Source organism: Leucoraja erinacea, chromosome 27 (genome assembly GCF_028641065.1).
Source record: "Leucoraja erinacea ecotype New England chromosome 27, Leri_hhj_1, whole genome shotgun sequence".
Classification (NCBI taxonomy): Eukaryota; Metazoa; Chordata; class Chondrichthyes; order Rajiformes; family Rajidae; genus Leucoraja; species Leucoraja erinaceus.
In genome coordinates, this window is record NC_073403.1 from 24,424,807 (window position 1) to 24,446,673 (window position 21,867).

Genomic DNA, 21,867 nt, shown 5'->3' on the forward strand with positions numbered 1-21,867 from the left:
CAACTGAGTTCTAATTGTGCCGTGAGGATCTTAAATTTGCATGCAGATATGGCCAACCTCTCACCTTAGTTGGCACTGTAGCTACCGAATAGTAGACGCAGTGAGTTAGTGTTTGGAATATTTTACCTTATACCAAAAAAATGTGTAGTGACTATTTCTGCTGCCTTTTGAGGAAGAGAGTTCTAAAATCTCGCCCCACTGAGTCCGCGCCGACCAATGATCACCCCGTACACTAGTTCTATCCTACACTAGGGACAATTTACAGAAGCCAATTAACCTACAAACCTGCATGTAATTTGGGATGGAGGGTAAAAAAACTGGAGCATCCAGAGAAAACCCACGCGGTCAATGGGAGAACGTACAAACTCCATACAGTCAAGCAACCATAGTCAGGATTGAACCCGGGTCTCTGGCACTCTAAGGCAGCAACTCTACCACTGTGCTGCCCAAATGCCATCTTAAATAGGGTGATGCTTCATTTTTAACAGTGACCCCTAGTTCCAGATTTCACCCTCCTACATCCCACCCTCCGCTGCACCATTGAGAGCATCCGCTGCACCATCGAGAGCATCCTTACCAACTGCACCACAGTATGGTATGGGAACTGCTCTGTCTCCGACCGGAAGGCATTGCAGAGGGTGGTGAAAATTGCCCAACGCATCACCGGTTCCACGCTCCCCTCCATTGAGTCTGTCCAAAGCAAGCGCTGTCTGCGGAGGGCGCTCAGCATCGCCAAGGACTGCTCTCACCCCAACCATGGACTGTTTACCCTCCTACCATCCGGGAGGCGCTACAGGTCTCTCCGTTGCCGAACCAGCAGGTCGAGGAACAGCTTCTTTCCGGCGGCTGTCACTCTACTCAATTGTGGTAAATCGGTGACTGCCATCCTACACTAGGGGATTTACAGAAGCCACCCCCCCCACCTGCCCCCCATGGTGGGAAAAAAACTGGAGATCCAGAGAAAACCCACGCGGTCAATTACGTCAAATCATTTGCTATGTCGCTCTTCAAGGGTCTCTGCCTGCTAAATGCATTTCGTTGTCTCTAAGGCATTACTGTAACACTGACAATGACAATTAGTTCCGAATCTGAATCTGAATCTGAAGAGGAAACATACACAGTGCTCATTCTTGACCCTCTAAGTCTATATCTAACTTACTCAAACATTCCTGATTAGAAACACCTTTCATCCAGGAATTAACCAAGTGAACCTTATCTTAACTGCCTTCAATGTAAGTATCTCCATCCTAAACTAAGACCAAAATTGTGCGTATATTCTCAGTGTGGTTCCAGTAGCAACCCGTGAAGTTAGAGCATGAATTCACTACCTCTGTACTCCAGCCCTTTTCCAATGAAGGCACCATTCCAAGCACCTTCTTAATTGAATGCTTTACCTGCATATTAAGCATGGCTTTGGACAGTTTCCTGAAAGAAAACAATTGTGGAAATCTAAAATCAAAACGGTAGAGAGAGAAAATAGCCAACATTTCAGGTAAATGACCTGCCGAATGTTTGCAGCATTTTCTGTTCTTATTTAGGCAGATGCTCGTAAGAATACACTCAGATCTTTCCGAGCACAAACACTTGCACAACTTTTAAATACAGAACCCCATGCGATGCTACCATGTGGAATCTTATCAAATACCTTGTTGAAGTCCATATTGACAACTTCTACAGCTTTGCCCTCATCAACCTTTTTGTATACTGTATCAAAAATTCAGATTCATGAGGTGCAATCTCCCACACACAAAACCACGCTGACTTTCCCTAATCAATCTCTGTCTATCCAAATACATATATGTCTTATCCCCAAGAATACTCTCCAGTTATTTGCCAACCACAGATGTGAGGCTCACTGGCCTGTAGTTCCCAGGATTTTCCTTGCAGCTCTTCTTGATTAGAAGCACAACATTAGCCAGCTTCCACTCTTATGCCACCTCACCCATATCTAATGACGATTCATATATCTATGCCAGTGCGCCCGCAATGTCTTCTCTACCTTCTCACAGTGCCCTCGGATATTTCTGATCAGGACAAGATTTATCTACCTTTATCTCTTCTGACCAAAGTGGATAATCACTCGTTTCCTTATTTCATTGTGATTTTACACTTCCAGCAGCCAGCTTGCATTCTGACATTGCATGGACCAGAACACTGGCAGAAACTACACATTGATACAACAGGCACAATTGGCCCGCAATCTGGACCGGGGCCAAGTATCACACAGCTCAGTAGAACAGAGGGATCCTCACAAGTTGCTATAAGATTCCCTCTCATCCTTCTAAATTCCAGTGAATACAAGCCCAGTCAACCCATTCTTTCATCACACGTCAGACCCGCCACCCCGGGAATTAACCTGGTGATAAGTCTAAACTCCACAACAAGAAGTCTACAACTGCCAGGGAACGAGCAATAGACTTGAGATCCCCAGATGCCTATTGTTTTACTTGCACTATAATGTGCCAAAGACCATAATCAATGGTCTGGAGTTTTACTGCCACTTAAAGCTGCTGTAAAACTGAAATAATTCTGCAGTGTAGGAATGTGCCCATATATCATCTACCTTAGTTTCACAAGTGGACGGTCATGTGCACTAACTCTTTTAAAGAGAAACCCCATTAATTCCCAGAGGTCACATTGATCTCACATGGGGATAGGATCAGAACACGAGCCCATCGCAATGCAGAAATATAAATTTTGAAAACTATTCAAATTTTGCATAAATCAAAATTAGGTATTGAGTAGTTATACAGTAGGTGCCTGTACTCTTAAGGACCATTCTTTGCATCCTAAGCAACTATATGGGCATACACTGATCAAAATAAGACCAAGAAGATAAATATTAAAAGATTAACAAAATAGTATGAATTCATTATTTTAAAGAATTACTTTAAAAGGATAGGTGGCACAGTGGCACAGCGGTAGAGTTGCTGCCGTTCAATGCCAGAGACCCGGGGTTTGATCCTAACTGGGGATGCTTGTCTGTACAGAGATTGTACATGTTCCCTGTGACCATGTGGGTTTTCTCCGGGTGCTCCAGTTTCCACCCACATTCCAAAGACATGCATGTTTGTAGGTTAATTGGCCTCTGTAAATTGTCCCAAGTGTGTAGGAAGGAATAAGTGTACAGTAATTGCTGGTCAGACTTGGTGGGCCAAGGGCCTGTTTGTGCGGTGTATCTCTAACAGACCACCTGGTGGAAAGAGTATGAGAAATGGTCATAGAAAGCATAGACAAAAAATGTCCACAACCATTTCAGTTGTAGGCTTGCAGCTGCAAACTCCAGTAATCCACAAAACCATTATTCTTTACTATTTATGTAGTGTAGAATGCATCATGTGCAGCAGGTAAGGAAGAAAATAGTGTTGCAGATTGGAATTGCGTTTGAGGCCTAGGAATGTAGAAATATATGAAGTAGGAACACAACAGGCCATTCTGATCTTCAATCCTGCTGCACCATTCAATGTGATTTGCTTTTAAGTTTAAGTGACACTGCATGGAATCAGGTCCTTTGGCCCACCGTGTCCTTGCCGGCCATCAATCACCCATTCGCGCTAGTTCTGTGTCATCCCATTTTCACGTCCACTCCCTACACATTAGACGCAAGTTACAGAGGGCCAATTAACCTACAAAGCTGCACGTCTTTGGGATGTGACAGGAAACTGGAGCACCCGGAGGAAACACATGTGGTCACAGGGTGAACATGCAAACTCCACACAGACAGCACCCAAAGTCAAGATTGAACCTGGATCTCTGGCACTGTGAGGCAGCAGCTCTACCAGCTGCACCACCATACTGCATTTGTGAATGATCACTGATTATCACTGATTATGATTGATCTGACCACTGATAATCACTGATCATCTAAATTCAGTCCTTTTTTTTACCCTTTTTTTAAAGGAAAAAACAGAGACTTTAAGGTTTGCTTCAAGATACTTTATTGCATGATATCATGGACAGGTGGCGGCAGTTAACTGTTCACAGGTTCTCTGACCGCAGCAGAATTAGCCAACAATTATAAACAACTTTTTTTTGTTAGATACAATTATACGAAATCATACTTTGTCAATTGCTATGTTTTCCTGCTACTAGGATCTATTACATGCGTATTAATTATTTAATTAGTCATAATGCACTTTTTGTTTATGTTAATCTAATTCAACAACAGATGGTTAATACAAGTAGGGGCACTGCATGATGGCACACTCTGCCTACAGTCTGTCTGTTTTTCTAACTTTTTTTAATTTTTTGTTTGTTAAAAGTATGTTCTGGTGGATTTTTTTTGTATTTCTATATGGGGGAGGGGGAGAGGGTAAGGGGGAAACCATTTCCCAATCACTTCCTGGCGAGGACACGACTATTCTCCGAGTCACGTCCTCGTCCCCCTATCGCGGCCTACCAACTGGATTGGCGCGGCCTTTCTTGCCGGAGATCGGAGACCGGACCAGAGCTACAGCGGCGGCACTGGATTCATCGCGGAGCGGGCGATGCCTTACCTGGGGTCGCCGTTTGAAGCTCCGGAGTGTTGGGCCTCCTGCTTCAACATCGCGGAGCTGTGGTTGCAGAGCGGGCGGCACTGACCAACGTCGCGGAGTCCTGGGATCCTTTGCCGGGGGTCGCCAGCGTTGAATCTCCATCCAGCTCGGCCTGTGGACTTCGGGAGCCGCGGTCTCCGAAAAGAAGTGGCCGATTATAATACTAAATATACCACCAATAAGATTTCTTTATATGCAGATGATGTACTTATATACATTACTAATTCCCAAGTTAGTATTCCAAATGTACTAAACATTATAGAACAATTTGGTGCTTTTTCAGGTTGTAGAATAAATTGGAATTAAAGTGAAATTATGCCAATAAAAAATCAAGACCCTTCTCAACTCCAAAGATTTCCCTTCAGAATTGTTACCGAAAAGTTTAGATATCTCGGAGTTTACGTGACTAGAAAACACTCCTCTCTATTTAAAACAAATTTCCCACCATTAATTACAAAACTATATGCCTACATTCAATTTTGGAAAACACTCCCTATTTCCCTAATAGGTAGAGTAAATGCCATAAAGATGATTTTCTTTCCCCAACTCGTATATTTATTTCAATCAATACCGATATATCTCCACAAAAGTTTTTTTTTAATTTGATTCTACTATCACTAACTTTATTTGGGACTACAATACCCATAGAATACATAAAAGACATTTGTGCAAATCCAAAGAAAATGGAGTATCATCTCTTCCTAACTTTCTTTTCTACTACTGGGCGACTAGCATTAAAAATATAATCTTGTGGATGGACGATACATGTCAACAGGTAAATTGGTTAAAAATGTAGAGGGAAGATTGGTTGCCTTTTAACGTAGGCTCGATTCTCCTATCTCCAATACATCTGAATAAGTCAACGTATGAGCAAAATCCGATAACACACAGTACCCTACGTATCTGGAAACAGTTGAAATTAAGTCTTAAACTGAGAAATTTGTCTTTCCTTCTGCCTATTGCTAACAATCCGTCGTTTAAACCGTCTACTTTAGAGAGGGTGTTTGTTCAATGGAAAAACCTAGGAAATAATACAGTGAGAGACCTCTATAAGAAAGGGACTTTCTATTCTTTTCAAGAATACAGGAGAAATATCAATTGAAAGCAAACAATCTTTTTAAATGCCTTCAAATCCGAGATTATGTGAAAACATACACACAAGATTGTCCGTTTATGGGTCGAGATATATTAGACATGCCGACACAAGTAAGTTGACATCTTACATTCTCTTAAATGCTGATACCCCACCTTCTGAGATGTATTGGCGAGCTTGGGAAGACGAGTTAGGTTTAACTATTTCTAAATATATATGGGTGGGAAGCCTACTATACATACATTACTGCTCTTTAAATGTCAGGCATTGCCTGATACAATTCAAAATAGCCTATACTATTCAAAGACTAAATTGAAAAAGATCTTCCCAACTGTCTCCTCTATCTGTGATAAATGTCACCTCCAAGAAGCTACCTTAACCCATTCCTTCGCATCCTGTATAAAAATACAAAAGTTCTGGATGGGAATATTCAATATCATCTCTAAAACACTTAAAATTCAACTGGAATCAGATGCAAAACTTATCATTTTAGGAATGTCAGAGGGCTGTTCTAAGGTATCGACATTCCAAAGACGTTTCCTTGACTACGGCTTAATAACTGCGAAAAAAACTTATACCTGGAAAAAAAAACAGTTCCCACAGTGAAGATGTGGATCACTGAAATGACCGAGACACTACATTTAGAACAAATTAGGCTTGTTTTGGCTGATAAATCAGACCAATTCTCCAAAACATGGTCTCATTTCACTGAATTTCTTCAACAATAGAATGGTTGAACACAAATTTAAAACCGATGCTTGGGTTGGGTGAGCGGGGGGGAGGAGAGGATAGTGGGACATATACCTCCGTTTTTTCTTTTCTCTCTTCTCGCACTTCTTTGGCAGTTCAGGGGTCTTTTCTTCTCTCTTTTTTGCATCTTCCTTCTTTTTCTTCATTCTTTCCTTTTTACTTTTTTTTCCGTTTCATGTATCAATTTATAAAATGTTAAAAATGAAGCTGTACAAAATTGTATAATTGTTATGCCGATTGCTTTATTCTTGGAAAATTGCTTTTAAATTGCCTGAACATCGGGCTGCCCGTAGTGGCGACTACAGAGGGCTCGGGAGGCCCCGGCCATGGGTGAACAACAGAGGAGGAGGACTGAACTTTGGTGCCTTCCGTTTCATGTATCAATTGGTCTTTATAAATCTTTGTCTCAAACACAATACAAGGGCATCTTGACATTATTCTATCTCATCTTCATGCAGACCATGACACTGCCCCCTCTCCGAGCCAATCATAAGCCCCATTTACTGCAATGTTTCTACGCTACTAGTGGTAGGGGGAAAAGATCTTAGAGCAGAGCAAGATGGGCCACTCCTGCGAAATACAATGGGCTGACGTGTAGTACGCTATGGAGGGGATCCTGGACATTTTTCCCCGCCCATTTTAGTAACCGGAGCCTACCTGACCCGACCCGACTCACAGTGTAATCAATGTTGCGGGGCAACAGTTTGTGTATGTGATTATAGGGTTAGATTCATAATTCTGTCAGTTCATACTTCTTGTCAAGAATAAAATTTGACTCTGGTAATTGTCTTTTTTAATGTTTTTTAAATCATTTCTTTTTTAAATGGCTCACAAGCAGTGTTTGAGTTGATTTTGTAACCGGAACCGACCCGGCTCGCAGGGTAATTGACATTGCGGGGGATGTTTTTGTGCGTGATATAGGGTTAGATTCATAATTCTGTTAATTCTTGTTAAAGAATAAAATGTTTATAAACACACATACATGAATGTGATATAAATGTATATAATCATATAACACACTCAATTATATTTCTTCTGATCCAATGATGAACTTTATTTCAGACTGGACAAGGGACATTAAATAAGAAACATTGTAAATCCCCCCGCAACTTCACACACGCTAGGCTTTATCCCCCCCCCCCCCCCCCCCCCCCCCCCCCCCGGGCGGCACCCCCCCCCCTACAATGTCTCCCCCCCCCCCTCTCCCGCCCCGGGGCCCCCCACTCCCCCTCACCCCCACTCCCCGGGCCCCTCACCCCCCCCACCTCCCCCGGCCCCCACACTCCCTCTCCCCGGGCCCGGGGGCCGCGCACCCCTCTCCCCGCTGCCCCGGGCCGCACCTCCCCCCCCTCTCCCCGGGCCCCACACTCCCCTCTCCCTCTCCCCCTGCACACCTCCTCTCCCCTCCCCCTCCCCGGGCCCCACACTCCCTCCCCCTCCCCGGGCCCCACACTCCCTCCCTCCCCTCCCCGGGGGCCCCACACTCCCTCCCCCTCCCCGAAGCGGTGGGGGGGCCCCACTCTCCCTCCCTCTCCCCCCCTCCCCCAGGCCCACACACTCCCTCCCCCTCCCCGGGCCCCACACTCCCTCCCCCTCTCCCCGGGCCCCACACTCCCTGCCCCCCTCCCCAGGCCGCACACTCCCCCCCCCCCCCCCGGGGCAGCGCCCTCCCTCTCCCCAATGTGGAAACAAAGATCCGATCTTTGGCCGGAAGCAAGATGGCGGAGCAAGATGGCGGAACAAGATGGCGGGGACTGGTTGCTAAAATTAGTCCTATAATCACCCATGAATCCGCCCATGAGCGTACTACACGTTTGCGTGAGAGTAACCCATCTTGCTCTGCTATAAGATCTTTGGTAGGGGGTGCAGGTGGTCTACCCAGCTATTGCTGTTGTGTTTTTGATCACAATAGCTACCGACATTCCAGAGTTAACTATTGTGAACCAGCATTCAGTAACTTTCGACTGAGAAACAGGCTTCCTTATCAATGTCCTAATTTGTGTGCCTTATTTACCATGCTACACATTCCCGGTAAACAATTGTACAACTTATCAAAGCCAATTGGCCAAGCTGCGTCAGGTGACGGGTGACTCATCTGAAGCTTAAATACCAGAGTTTCCCAGGATTCTCTCTCTTCTTCATAGACCCTGACTTGTGAGCAGCCTGCTGGTGTGAGCTGAGGAAGGCCTGGCCATATGGCATAGAACTTTGTGTACTTAACCATTACTTGTTAACAAATATTGAATTGGGATGGATAAGGGTTGACCTTAGTGTTTTCGTGTTTTTTGTTTCAGGGTTATATTTCTTTAGGCAGGTTTTAGAGTCTCTGCTTCGACGGCCCATTACGTGGCTGGCTGGAGCACTGTTTAATTGTTTGTTAGTCCATCCCTATCCCTGACTTGGTTGTTTGAATCAGGTTTGGGTTTTGTGTTCCATTGAATAATTAAAACTATTTTTGAACTTGAGCCTGGTTTTTGAATTATGTTATACGGCTCTGAAGTACCTGCATTCGGGAGTCGTAACAAAGAGTGTAGCTTCCATCAGGAAGTTGGGATGGGGAACTATCAGGAAACCAGTGATTGCGGGCTTGACCGGATAGCTACAGGGATGAGTGATTGGGGAAACAAGGTGCAGACAGAACAAGACGGATTTCCAAAGTGACTTGAAACAACCTTGAAACTGGATTCACTTCACTCCAGGATATATAAAAAGATAGTCACCTTCCCAAGACATTGTATATGCAAAAGGACACAAAGTGTTGGAGTAACTCAGCGGGTCAAGCAACATCTCTGGAGAACATCGATAGGTTACGTTTCGGGTTGGGACTCTTTTTCAGATACTGCACGTTGTATGTGCAGTTATATATTACCATTCATTGCATTACTGGAGCTGTTACAATAATGGCCCTCATTTGGCTTCTCCTGATCATGAATATCATTCCACTGAGCTGTTCATGTAGTGTTTGAATGGTCTACTTGAGACGCTGGGTTTATAGGGTTTATCGAGGAGGAGGAGCCATCTTGGGGAACGGCTGCTAACCAGCAGCCGTCCTTTTAATTCACTTTTTTTTTGTAGTTTTCGTGAGTCCTGTGCTTTGTTTGTGAGAGAGATAGACTTTTTAATGTAGGGGGTAGGAAGTAACAATATTTCTAGGTCCCTACCTGGTCGGTGAGGCAGCTTTTTCTCCGGGCTGCCCCGTCGACCCGTCCTCGTGGCCTACCAGCGGGCATAGAGCGCCGTTTCCTGGCGGGGACCACCCAGCACCTCGGCTTCGGTGGCGGCACAGTGCTGGAGCGCTATCGTGGAGCGGAGCGGGCGATGCCTTGCCTGGGTCGCCGCGCTGGATCGACGCGCTGGAGCTCTGGTGAGCTGTGACCGCCGAGTTCAACACCTCCGGGCTGCGGGTCTGCGGAGCGGAGCGGGCGGCGCCGACTTCAACATCGGGAGCCTGGGAGCTCCAAACCGGCGCGGCCTTGTCGGCTTCGGAAGCCGCGGTCTCCGGTAAGGAAGCGGCCGTTCCAGGTGGCCCAGCCGCTGAGAGGACTCTCCCGACGCCGGGGCAACAGCACCCGGCCAGAACGGCCAGGAACATCGGGCCTCCGTAGAGGCAATAGCGGAGGCCTCAATAGGCCTGACTTTGGGAGAACTGGGGATGGGGACTGGACATTGTGCCTTCCCCCACAGTGGTAACCATTGTGGGGGGATGATTTTTGTGTGTAAGTGATTATTTTAGTTTGTGTCCAAGATGGCTGTCGGAAGGGAGAGTGGACGCTGGCGCGGTTTAGCTGCCGCTGCTCTCTCTTCACATTGTGTTTTTTAATTTTTTTGTCTTTGGATCGAATTCTGTCTTTAATTTGTGTATTGGTGATGTCTTTATTATTTATTTTACTCCGATTATATGTTTTTTTACTCTTGTTAATTTCTGTAAGGTGTCCTTGAGACTCTGAAAGGCGCCCGCAACTAAAATTTATTATTATTATTATTATAGGGTGGCAGAGAATGAGCAATAGACCTGAAATCCCCTGGACAGGAAGTTTCAATTGCTCACTTTGTCAAACTAATCCATGAGAAGATGGAAAGTATTCCAAGATAATAGCTCAATGGAGAACTCAATGGAATAACAACACTTCAAGCAGAGATATTATCATCTACCCCCTGGAACCAGCATATACTGTAGACCAGACAATAAAAACAATATGGGTAAGAAAGAACTGCAGATGCTGGTAAAATCGAAGGTAGCTACAAAAAGCTGGAGTAACTCAGTGGGTGAGGCAGCATTTATGGAGAGAAGGAATGGGCGACGTTTCGGGTCGATACCCTTCTTCAGACTGATGTCAGGAGAGGGGGTGGGACAAAGATAGAATGTAGGCGGAGACAATAAGACTAGTGGGAAAACTAGGAAGGGGAAGGAGAGAAAAACCAAGGGCTATCTAAAGTTATAGAAGTCAATGTTCATACCGCTGGGTGTAACCTACCCAAGCGAAATATGAAGTGCTGTTCCTCTAATCTGCGCTGGGCCTCACTCTGACAATGGAGGAGGCCCAGGACAGAAAGGTCAGATTGGGAATGGGAGGGCAAGTTGAAGTGCTGAGCCACAGGGAGATCAGATAGGTTAAGACGGACTAAGCGGATGTGTTCAGCGAAACGATCACCGAGCCTGCACTTGCTCGGCGATCGTTCCTTCTCTCCATAGATGCAGACTTACCCGCTGAGTTACTCCAGCTTTTTGTAGCTACAAACAATATGTGAGCAGTCCTGGACTAAATAGGAATCAGACAAATAGGATGCTGCCATCTTTTACTCTATTACAAATGTAATCACGTCCTAGTTGCTCCTGCAACAATGAAAATCAACCAATGAAATGTACTGTCAAAGTTTCCGTTCAGTTTAGTTTATTATCACGTGTAGCGAGGTACAGTGAAAAGCTTTTGTTGCGTGCTAACCAGTCAGCAGAAAGACAATACATGATTACAATCGATCCGTTTAGAGTATACATGATAAAGGAATAACGTTTAGTGCAAGGTAAAGCCAGCAAAGTCCGATCGAGGATAGTGCGAGGGTAACCAAGGAGGTAGATAGTAGTTCAGCAAAGACAATCCCCTCTGATATTTTCCTGTGTGTACAGCTGACATCCATGCAGCCACAGCAAGTATCATGACTTAATTCTATAGAGGACATACACTGGTCACTGTGTGATTCAATTAGGCTTCAGTAGTGCCCAGAATATACGTCAAGATGGAAATTCCTTTTGTCTCCATTCCTTCCACTAACATCAAGTGATCCCACAAACATCACTACATGTCCTTGGCCGTCCCAAGTTATTTACAGTCACAATGCTGTCTTCAATGCCAGACAACTTGTAAAGCCACTTGCTTGTCAAAAATCATAACTGGTGCAGAGAGGAAAACAGAATCGAATAACTATTCCAAAATGAATGTAAATTGAAACTCAACACTGTACCATTATGCACAACACTCTATGCCTCTGAAATTGTTTGATGTACTTTACTACCTGGACCAACTGATTGTATATCGATGATGCAGACAATGGATGCTCAGATTCAAGCCCTGTTAATTGAAATGTTCTTCAAAGGACATAAAGTGCTGAAGTAACTCAGCAGGTCAGGTAACATTGCTGGAGAACATGGATAGATAATGTTTTGTGTACAGTCTGTTCCACCCGACCATCTAGATATTAGGGCTACACCTGTTGTGCAAGAAGAATCAGTAGGAAGAACGGGAAACTCATTTGTTCCGAGAGACTGCTTCAATGTTCTTTGTCACCATCATCCTCTGATGGTCCCTGTAACTCTCTGCAAGGTTTGGGCAACTGAGCACTTTGCTGCAAAACATTCAGGTGTTCAGCAACCCAGGATATTTTTCATTATATCAAAGGTGGGGTTCACAATGTGCAATCCCTGGTGTGGATCTGCATGCATTCATTCAGTTGCTATATTGGAGAGAGCGGCCATTCTTTGCATAATTAAAGATATCATCACAAAGGCCTCTGACCCTATATTCCTCGCAGTCAAGGCAGGCACTCACAATCCATCCATAAAGTAACTAGGATGGACACAAAGTACTGGAGCAGCTCAGCAGATGAGACAGCATCTCTGAAGAAAATGAACACATGACGTTTCGGGTCAGAATCCTTCTACAGACTGAAAGTAAGGGGTGGGGTGGGGAAGGAACTGGAGATAGAAAAATACATTTTCCTTAGTGTTCCGACCCAAAATGTCACCTGTTGCTTTTCTCCAGAGATGCTGCCTGACCCGCCGAGTTGCTCCAGCACCTTAAGATGTTTGCCTCCATCACACATGCTCTTTGCTGAGGCTCTTGACGTGTCCTGTGTTGACTGCACTAGAGGAGCAACTAAGAACAGCAAGGAGTTTCCTTCGACTTCCTACATTGACATGCCCACATTGTTCCAAATGTGTTAACTCAGATGTAACATAGCAGACATTATGTGTAAAATCACATTTCAGTCCTAGTGATAGATAGACACAGAGTCTTGCACTCAGTTGGGGAATCAGCAATCAGAGGACATAGGTTTAAGGTGAAAAAGGAAAGATTTAAGGTGAAAAAGGAAAGATTTAATAAAAACCTGAGGAACAATTTTTCCACACAGAGGGCGGTGAGTATATGGAACGAGCTGCCAGAGAAGGTACAGTGGTAGAGGCTGGTGCTACAGCAACATTTAAAAGACATTTGGACAGGTTCATGGATAGGAAATGTTTAGAGGAACATGGGCCAAACGCGAGCAGGTGCGACTAGCATAGATGGACCTTTTTGTTCGGCATGGGCAAGTTGGGCCGAAGGGCCTGTTTCCCTGCTGTGTGACTATGATAACATTGAAAGTTTTCATGCTGTAACAAAGCATCCACGGAATGAGTGACATTATCTGAGGACTGATCACTGACTGGCACCCTCCTGCTGCACCTTCTGTGGGATGGGTGGAGGTTCTGTGGAAGGTCGAAGAGGACCATTCGAGCCATCGAATTGAGAATCTTAAGACATTACTGATACAAATGATTACTTTTCACTTGCTGCTCACATGCAGTCAGTGAATAACAATCTTTTGCTCAATGTCAGCAAGACCAAGGAGCTGATTTTTGCCTTCCGGAGGAGATAGCCGGGGATCCATGAACCTGTCTTCGTGGACAGTTTCAGTTTAGGTTTGTCACATGTACTGAGGTACAGTGAAAAAGCTTTGCTATTCAATCAGATTAGATCAAACTATGTAAAAATACAATCAAGTCAAACTCAAGTACAATAAGTAGTGCAGTATAGAGATACAGAGTGCAGAATAGAGTTGCAATGCTCAGGTGCCATCTTGCATTGTTACAGAAGTCATCAAATTTCATGCTTCCAATATCCTTTCAAATCATGCACAGAAATGTATTTTTGTGCATTGCTTCATGATCGCACCTTCCATATAATCTGGAACCCAAAACCCCAGAGAAAAGAGTTTATTTTGTCTGGGGATTTGGGTTCCAGATTATCTGGAAGGTGTGATCATGAAGCAGTGTACAAAAATAAATTTCTGTGCATGATTTGAAAGGATATTGGAAGTATGAAATTTGATGACTTCTGTAACAATGCAAGATGGCACCTGAGCATTGCAACTCTAAAGTCCTACTTTACTCAGATACTTTTTTACCTAACCTATTCCGCAGCTGCCTGTATTAGCTGCAATCACACCAGAAGATACATTTCCATCCACCTCTTCTCACTTTCAGTGCTTAGGACCATCAATTTATTTTTATGGTGTTCTTTGCCTCTCAGCAAAACGCAGATAGTGTTCTCAACCTTTCATCAGTAATAAACAAATTGTAAGTACAAACCAGCTACAGCCTACAGGAAAATGTGACATAAAATGTGGATACACCAGGAGAAAACTACACAGTGTTCCATCTCTATATAAAGCCAGACGTTTCCCTTAAGAGTTAATACCAAGAGCCCGTCCCAGATTGCAAAATTGTACTTTAGGCTCAGTTCAAACCAGTCGTAAATGAATCGATCTGTTTTGGTTAGATTTTGGATACTGGCATCAGAATTAAATGTTTGATGCAGAAGGATTGATTTGAACAATTTTTGTGGCTGTTTGGAAAACAGAAACGGAAAATGCTCAGTACACTTACCAGCTCGGGCAGCTTCTTCAGAGAAAGAAACAAAATTAATGGTTCAAGTCCAAGTCATCTTCTATCTGTGCATATTGCAGCCTTCCATACTCAAGCTCAATATCTCCAAGTCTTGGTAATCTGTTTTTGGTCGTCAACAGGATTAACAGAAGCATCAGGAAGACAGGCTCCGTCCTGGGGCCGGAGTTGGATTCATGGGAGATGGTCTTGGAGGGGAGAATGCTCCTCAAACTGCAGAGCATCTTGGACAATACTGCTCACCCCCTCCATGACACACTGGTTGTCAGTACCTTCAACAATGGACTGGTTCCACCAAGATGCAGGATAGAATGCAACAGGAGACCCTTTTTCCCTGTGGTTTCCAAACTCCCCCCCCCCAATTTTTACACATCCCCAATCCTTTCCACTCGTTACTTTAATTTTATGTTTCATGTATCGTGTATTTTATGACTGTTGGCAGTTTAATTTCCCTCCTGGGATAAATAAAGTTCTATCGTATCATATCATTGCTTTCCGTCACTATCCAAACTTGCCACATGTGCCAGTTCCGTCTGTCCTTTCCGTTCCATTTTTCATCTCTCTCCCTCTCTCTCTCTCTCTCTCCTGCTTATCTTTCATATTATGAACAAAGTACTACGCATCTCTCCCCCACCTTCTGTGCAACCAAAAACTAACGTGTTCTCTTCTTTCCATTCCTGGTGAAGCCTCTCAGATTTGACACACTACCTCTGCTTCGCTTTCCACAGATGATGCCTGACCTACTGAGTGTTTCTGCCATTTTCTGTTTTTTAGTCAGATTTCTACTATTTGCAGATTTTGTTATTTTCATTATCTCCACAATATGGCCTTGTTTGGCCTCATAGTGCTTTATGAATGCACTTCATTAGTTGTGATTTCATATGGGGTGCCTAGGAAACATCTTCTAGAAATGTTATTGCTTGATGAACATATTTGTCGAGACCTCAGTGGAGACTGATACAGTGGTTCCAATATGTTTCTGAGGGTGGATTTGGCTGAGTTTGGCCAACATTGGTCAGATCACCAAGGTCTGCACCAATGTTCCTTTGTCACTGATTTTTAATACTCCCTCCATATTCTCTTTCAAGAGAGCCAGAGCAGAGTATGTATGTTAATAGACTGGTGATCCAGAAGCCTGGCCTCATCTATATGCAAACATTCAAATCCCATCATGATATTTTCACTGGTTAATTAAATAATCTGGAATAAAAAGTGTGCATCAATGGAGACCATGAATCCATAAAAACATAATTGGTTCATTAACATCAGTTGGAGATGGAAATCCACAGCCATTAGATAGACACAAAATGTTGGAGTAACTCAGCCGGACAGGCAGAAACTCTGGATAGAAGGAATAGGTGACGTTTTGGGTTGGGACCCTTCTTCAGACCGAATGACTGCAGTTACTCCAGCATTTTGTGTCTATCTTCGGTGTAAACCAGCATCCTTCCTACATATTTTGTCTACAGCTATTAACTACGCTGCCCCATATCTGATCGCAGACCCAGTGTGATTGACTTCTGACTTTTGAAATGATGCTGCAGGCCACTCGGATCAAGAATGTCACAGATGTGCTTTAAATACTTGTCTTGCCACAGTTACACAGAGCTCATGGATGAAAAGAAAGACCACATCTGAAAAAAGTCTCCACAGATATGTACATTATGCAATAAGATTTCTAGAAGATGGATCCTCAGCACTTGTACTAAATCACAACTATCTGAGCCTTCATACATCATTATGATTAGTAGTCAACAAAAAAATCAAAACACAATAGACATTGCACTATGGAGGAACACTCACAACTCATAAGGGAAATTTATTACATCACAACAGTTACTTTTTTTTTCATTAAAAAAATGATCTGGATATTTTAAAAAAGGTTCTCTTACCTTTTCAAGAGAATCAATAAGTTTTACAATATCGTATCAGTCACCGTTTAGGCCACTATTTTTTACATTTATGAAAGGTTTTGCCAAGGAGATTCATTACTGTAGGTCCTCAGATTTCAAAACACCTCTGATATAATTACCCAAATTTAGAACCTATCTGATTTCAAGTAAGAAAAACTGAATTACGACTACTTACACAACGTTTAAGCTCATATGTAATGTCCACACCAGCTTTACCATGATGAATTTACAGCCAAAAGAGTTTATGCAGGTGAATGAGTCAATTATAATGAGAAGATTGAGGAAAAAGCTGATTTAATTCAACAGAATGACATAGTTTACTGCAACCTATGCTCACACAGCAGTCAAGGATAGGTTGTACAGTTTTTCAGATTGAATCATATATAAGGCATTATTATTGGAGCTATGCAAGAATTTCCTTTGTAGGCCAATGGTAAGCAGTTAAGAGCTTTTATCATTTGCAGCTATGCAACATCTTGGTGCGTGTTATGAAAGTTCATTTAATGACTTTAAGACTTTGCAAGTGATGGAAGGGAAGTTTCATACAGCCCATGCTCATAGTGCAATGCTCTTTTTTAGAAGAGGAGGAGAAAAATGTGGAACAATAGAAAATAAAGCCTAATATGGCCACAGACAAGTCCTAAAAGTTCACTTTGCTCAATACTTTGGGACTTGCAGCAAATATTCAATTGTTTGTTACAAAGTGAAGCTAAATGGATTTGGATCACACTGTAGAAGCATGCATGAGCAAGCTTATTTGCTAGACTATTGAGCAACTGTACCAGGGACTCACCTGCCCCAATATCACAACAGAGGATGCAGAAAATTTCCAATATAGTACATAAGAATTGACATACGAGTAAAAGTTTTTCTTCTTCCACGAATTCACAGGTTTTAAACAGTCCAAAATAATTTGTAAGCACTTCCATGAGAATAGCAGGCAAAGTAGTGTCTTGTGAAAATATTAGCCATTAGTCTGATTAAATCAGTTACAATAATTTCTAAACTTGCACCAATGCAGCACAAACTCAATAGAGCAAACTTATTTTCCCATTGGTGTGATCAAGAAATATCCACCCTAGAACAACAATTAAAAATGGCATAGTATTGTCAAATTGCCACCTTTTAACAATAAGCTTTGCTATATGTCTAGTGGCAGATTACAATTGTACCATCACATTCTTAACAAAACAATTGGCGTGGCAATATGAATGATTGGATGGCATTCTTAATTATAACACATATGTGAATAATTACAGTCACAGCTCCAAACACAACTAGACAACATTTCTTTCACGTGGTGAATAGATCAAACAGGTCAATTAATTTTAGGCCATGGGTTTGAAAATAGCAAAGACACACAAGAGACTCATATTGGATCCCATTCCTGCAGCATTATAATAGACTCTGCATCTGCAGAGAGTTGTCAATAGAGACATTCCTTCATACCTACTCAAAAAAATTGTCTCTTTATTCTATGCTTATTGTCCACAGAGTGATCTCACTGATCTTTTTATTGGCAGGTATATCCCAAAAGCAAAAGTTTAATTTTACTGCCACTAAATAGGACATAATCCTCAATTAAAATATATACTGTAAAATTTGAAACTATTCCAATCCACTATGTTAATCCATAGAGTTATTTACCGATATTATACTGTATTGTTATTTTTGCTGATGTGACATATGTTTTAATGATAGTGTGGACAGAAAGGACAATGAAAATAGAATAAACTGGAGTGATAGAAATGGGTCAAAATAAAACTTTTACTCACAGTTTTGAAGTCCTTGTGAGTACATTGCACTCCCCGGAACTTGCAGTACAGCATCATATCCTTGAGACTATGCCCAACGCGGTCATAAAACTCATGCATATTGAATACCCTTGGCTTGTAATGCTTGAAATCAGCTTTCTTCTTGAGAACTTTCAGCACAAGGGGATCAGCCAGCTGGGGGCTCTGGATCTCCAGGTGGACGTTGAGCAGACCCAGGAGCTCGCCAGCGTGGTAGAGATCATTGGCCGTCAGCTTCGAAAAGCGAAACTCGTTCAAGTTGCAGACAGTCACGGCAGGAAAGACCAGGTTGTTGGCGGCCACCTCTTCCAGCTTGGCGACGTGCGGGTACGAGAAGTAAAAGGCCACGCGTTCCGCGCATTCGACCACGAGTAGGCCCAGGGATCCCATAAACACCACAGTCCACATGAAGCGACGCATGGTCATGGGCCCATAGACAAATATGTGTCTGATTCCGTGAAGGGATGACGTGTTGGCAAAGACATGGATTGTGGACGGCTGCAGACTCCCCTCACTGCCTGTGCTGTTCTCTTTCTCCTCCATCTATTTATTTGTATGTGTGTGAGTTCACCTCTCTTCCAGCTGCTCAGTGCACTTAGAGCGTCAGTTTCATAAAGCAGTTGTTTTTTTCCTCCTTTTTAACCCTGATTTTGGCTGGTCTAGCTGGCCCTTTGTGTGGGGAGCAGAACATGAAAATCTTTCACAACAGATAGAAGCAAAACTCTTGCCTTTGACTTCCACAGCACCATCAAAAAGCCTTCGTCTGTTTGGAAGCAGCGGGGATGGAAAGATAGTGTGGGAGGGATGAAGGATCCCACCAATCGTATCAAAGATTCTCCAGCTGACAATGTTCCTGATGAAATACTTAAAACCACGAAGCAGTCTGCAGTCCGGTAGCTTGAGAAAATGCTCTGCTCAATGTCCACAGGGATGTCAGCCTTGTAGAGATGATTTATAAGAGAACAAATCCTTAAATTGATTGCTTGGCTTTTCTTTTTTTTTCTTATTGTGGTGTTTATTGCTGGACTCCAACCACCTCTGGGCACTTTCCTGACGCTCTCAATGTGATTCCAGGATCCTCGGACAGTGAGAATGGATTGCTGACTGAGAGAGAAAGAGAGCGAGGGAGAGAGAGAGCAAACAGATAAGGAGGGAGTGAGGAGAGACAATCTGCAAGTGAAACAGCAGCAGCAGCAGCGGCAGCGGCAACAGCAGAAGGCTCCACAGACTCACAATGAGCACATTAGTTATATTGCTATCCCAAGCTTTCCAGAGCCTTCAAGCAAAAAGCAGCTCTGATGCAAATTGTTTAAAAAAAAGGTAGTATATGCAATTTGCATGCCGATTAACTTTACAGAATGTTGAAAGGAAATAAATTCATCAAAAACATAAAATAAACCAAAGAAACAGTCAGTACTTGACGCCGAGAGCGAATGACATTAGCAAGCACTCATTGATCTGTTGCATCTGGTGTTCGTCTGTGTGGAGTTTCGGGCTAAATACATCATCCAGTTGAGGGAATTACAACAGCAGCTTCCAGTGGTGTCTGACTGGGAGCTTGCCGAACAGCAGAGCACAGGAGGGGAAGCCTGTATTATCGTGTGTGCAGAGACGTTTATATTGGTTTTAGTGCTTACACTCATCACGTATAACAACTAACCAAGCCTTCTAAAATAAAGCAACCATGTATGCCTCACTTGCATTAACCCTGATCCAGGTTTAAGCTGGCTGCTCAAAATGTTGCATTAACCTCCTCAGACACAACTGTAGCATAGATTTTGCCATTCTTAACCCATTACTGTAAGTGAATCTGGTCAGTCGAGTGCATGTATCAGTGCTGTGCTGCATAGAATTTAAGGGAAAGCACCAGTGAATGTGATGAGTACAATTAAAGCATGTCGCTGAATTCTATCCAAATAGATTGATCATGGATTATTTCTCATGATGAGCCAATAAAAGCAACAATTTAGACCTGTTAGTCAAAGCTCGGCTAATCAATTTGGATGCCTTTAAAAGATTAGACTTATCTGCATTTCTAAAGGGATATGATTTCAGATGTGGTTACTTTGAGTTTTTTAAGCTTTAATGCTTCAAACATCTTTGTTAGGCAGTATTCAGGTGAAATTATCATATACCAGTTAATATGTTTTTACATCAAAAACACACAAAGTGCTGGAGTAACACAGCGGGTCAGGCAGCATCTCTGGAGGGCACGGATAGGCAATGTTTCAGGTTGGGACCCCACTTTGGACCCCTGAGTCTACATTCTTATTGTCGTGGGGACCACCCATGTCATTGTTCACAAGAAGGAAATAAAGGAAGAAACTGCAGATGCTGGGAAACTGAACACAGGGTGGCACAATGGTGCAGCTGGTAAAGCTGCTGCCTCACAGCACCAGAGACACAGGTTTGACCGTGACCTCGGGTGCTGTTTGTGTGGAGTTTGCAAGTTCTCCCTGCAACTATGTGGGCTTCTCCAGGTGCTCCAGATTCCTCCCATATCCCAAAGACATGCAAGTTTATAGGTTAATGCAAAAGTGGGATAACATATATCTGCATGAATGGGTGATTGAAGGTTGGCGTGGCCTTGGTGGGCCAAAGGGCACTATTCCATGCTGTATCTCTAAAGCAACCTCTGATTTTTATTCAGACTGAGCAATTGTCCATATTTCCCCTCTCTTCACTATTCTTCTCCGCATCTTAAAACTTTCTACAGTTATAATGAAAGAACATTGGCCTGCTGAGTATGTTCAGTATTTTCTGTTTTTATAAATGCTTGGTAAAGGTAGTCACTATCCTCAAGAATAAATGTATAAATTGGTGTTTCCTTAAAATCCATATCGATAAAATGGGAGCATCCTTGAATCAATCAAAAAGTATTTTCTGTAAGCCTCTGTGAAAACAGTAGAAAATGACAGGCTGTCTATTTTCTCAGATACATATTTTCAAGGCATGACAGAACTTCCAATGCATAACATTAACATTTTGGCAGACATTATGTAAATGTTTTTTACATTATGTAAGATTAAGTTTAGATTTGATTAAATGTCAACGTCACAGGTAGGAAATACAAGCAATGTCTATGTCTCTTGTTTCCCTTTCCCCTGTCACGACCCGAAACATCACCTATTCCTTTTCTCCAGGGATGCTGCCTGGCCCGGCGAGTTACTGCAGCTTTTTGTGTCTATCCGTTTTAAAACAGCATCTACAGTTCCTTCCTACGCTCCAAAGCTTCACATGCATGTTCAAAGTACAAATGGTTATTCCCAGTCTCTTTCTGTACTCCCCCATTGTTTGCAAGCTCGAAAACTTTATTACTTTGGGCCTGTTCCACTTGGGCGTCATTTGCATGACACGTAGATGGCGTGCAAAGATTTTGTACATCCCAAAATCCTGGGAGGCTGCGCGTGACCGCACATCGCTGCCTACATCACCATGCACCATGCGTGCGCAATGTGCACCATGCACGCATAATGCGCACCATGTCGTGACGCGTAAATGATGTCACATAAATTATGCGCAAATGACGCACAAGTGGGACAGGCCCTTAAGGTCGTCGCACTACTGCATTATCAGTGTGAGGCTGGCACCAAGCACAAAACCTATTGTACATATAAAGTTCTGT

The 21,867-nt window shown here is 43.2% G+C and overlaps 1 protein-coding gene across 1 annotated transcript in view; it reads right to left on the reverse strand.

The window, feature by feature from the left end:
* LOC129710031 (acid-sensing ion channel 2-like) overlaps positions 1-21,618 on the reverse strand; it is a 78,301-nt gene extending 56,683 nt beyond the window's left edge. The window contains exons 1-2 of the mRNA XM_055656717.1: positions 18,225-21,618; positions 14,331-14,477 (exon numbers count right to left, since the gene is read on the reverse strand). Coding sequence (XP_055512692.1) covers positions 14,331-14,477; positions 18,225-18,785 — 708 coding nt within the window. The 5' untranslated portion in view covers positions 18,786-21,618. The remainder of the gene's footprint in view (positions 1-14,330; positions 14,478-18,224) is intronic.
* Positions 21,619-21,867: the final 249 nt, after the last annotated feature.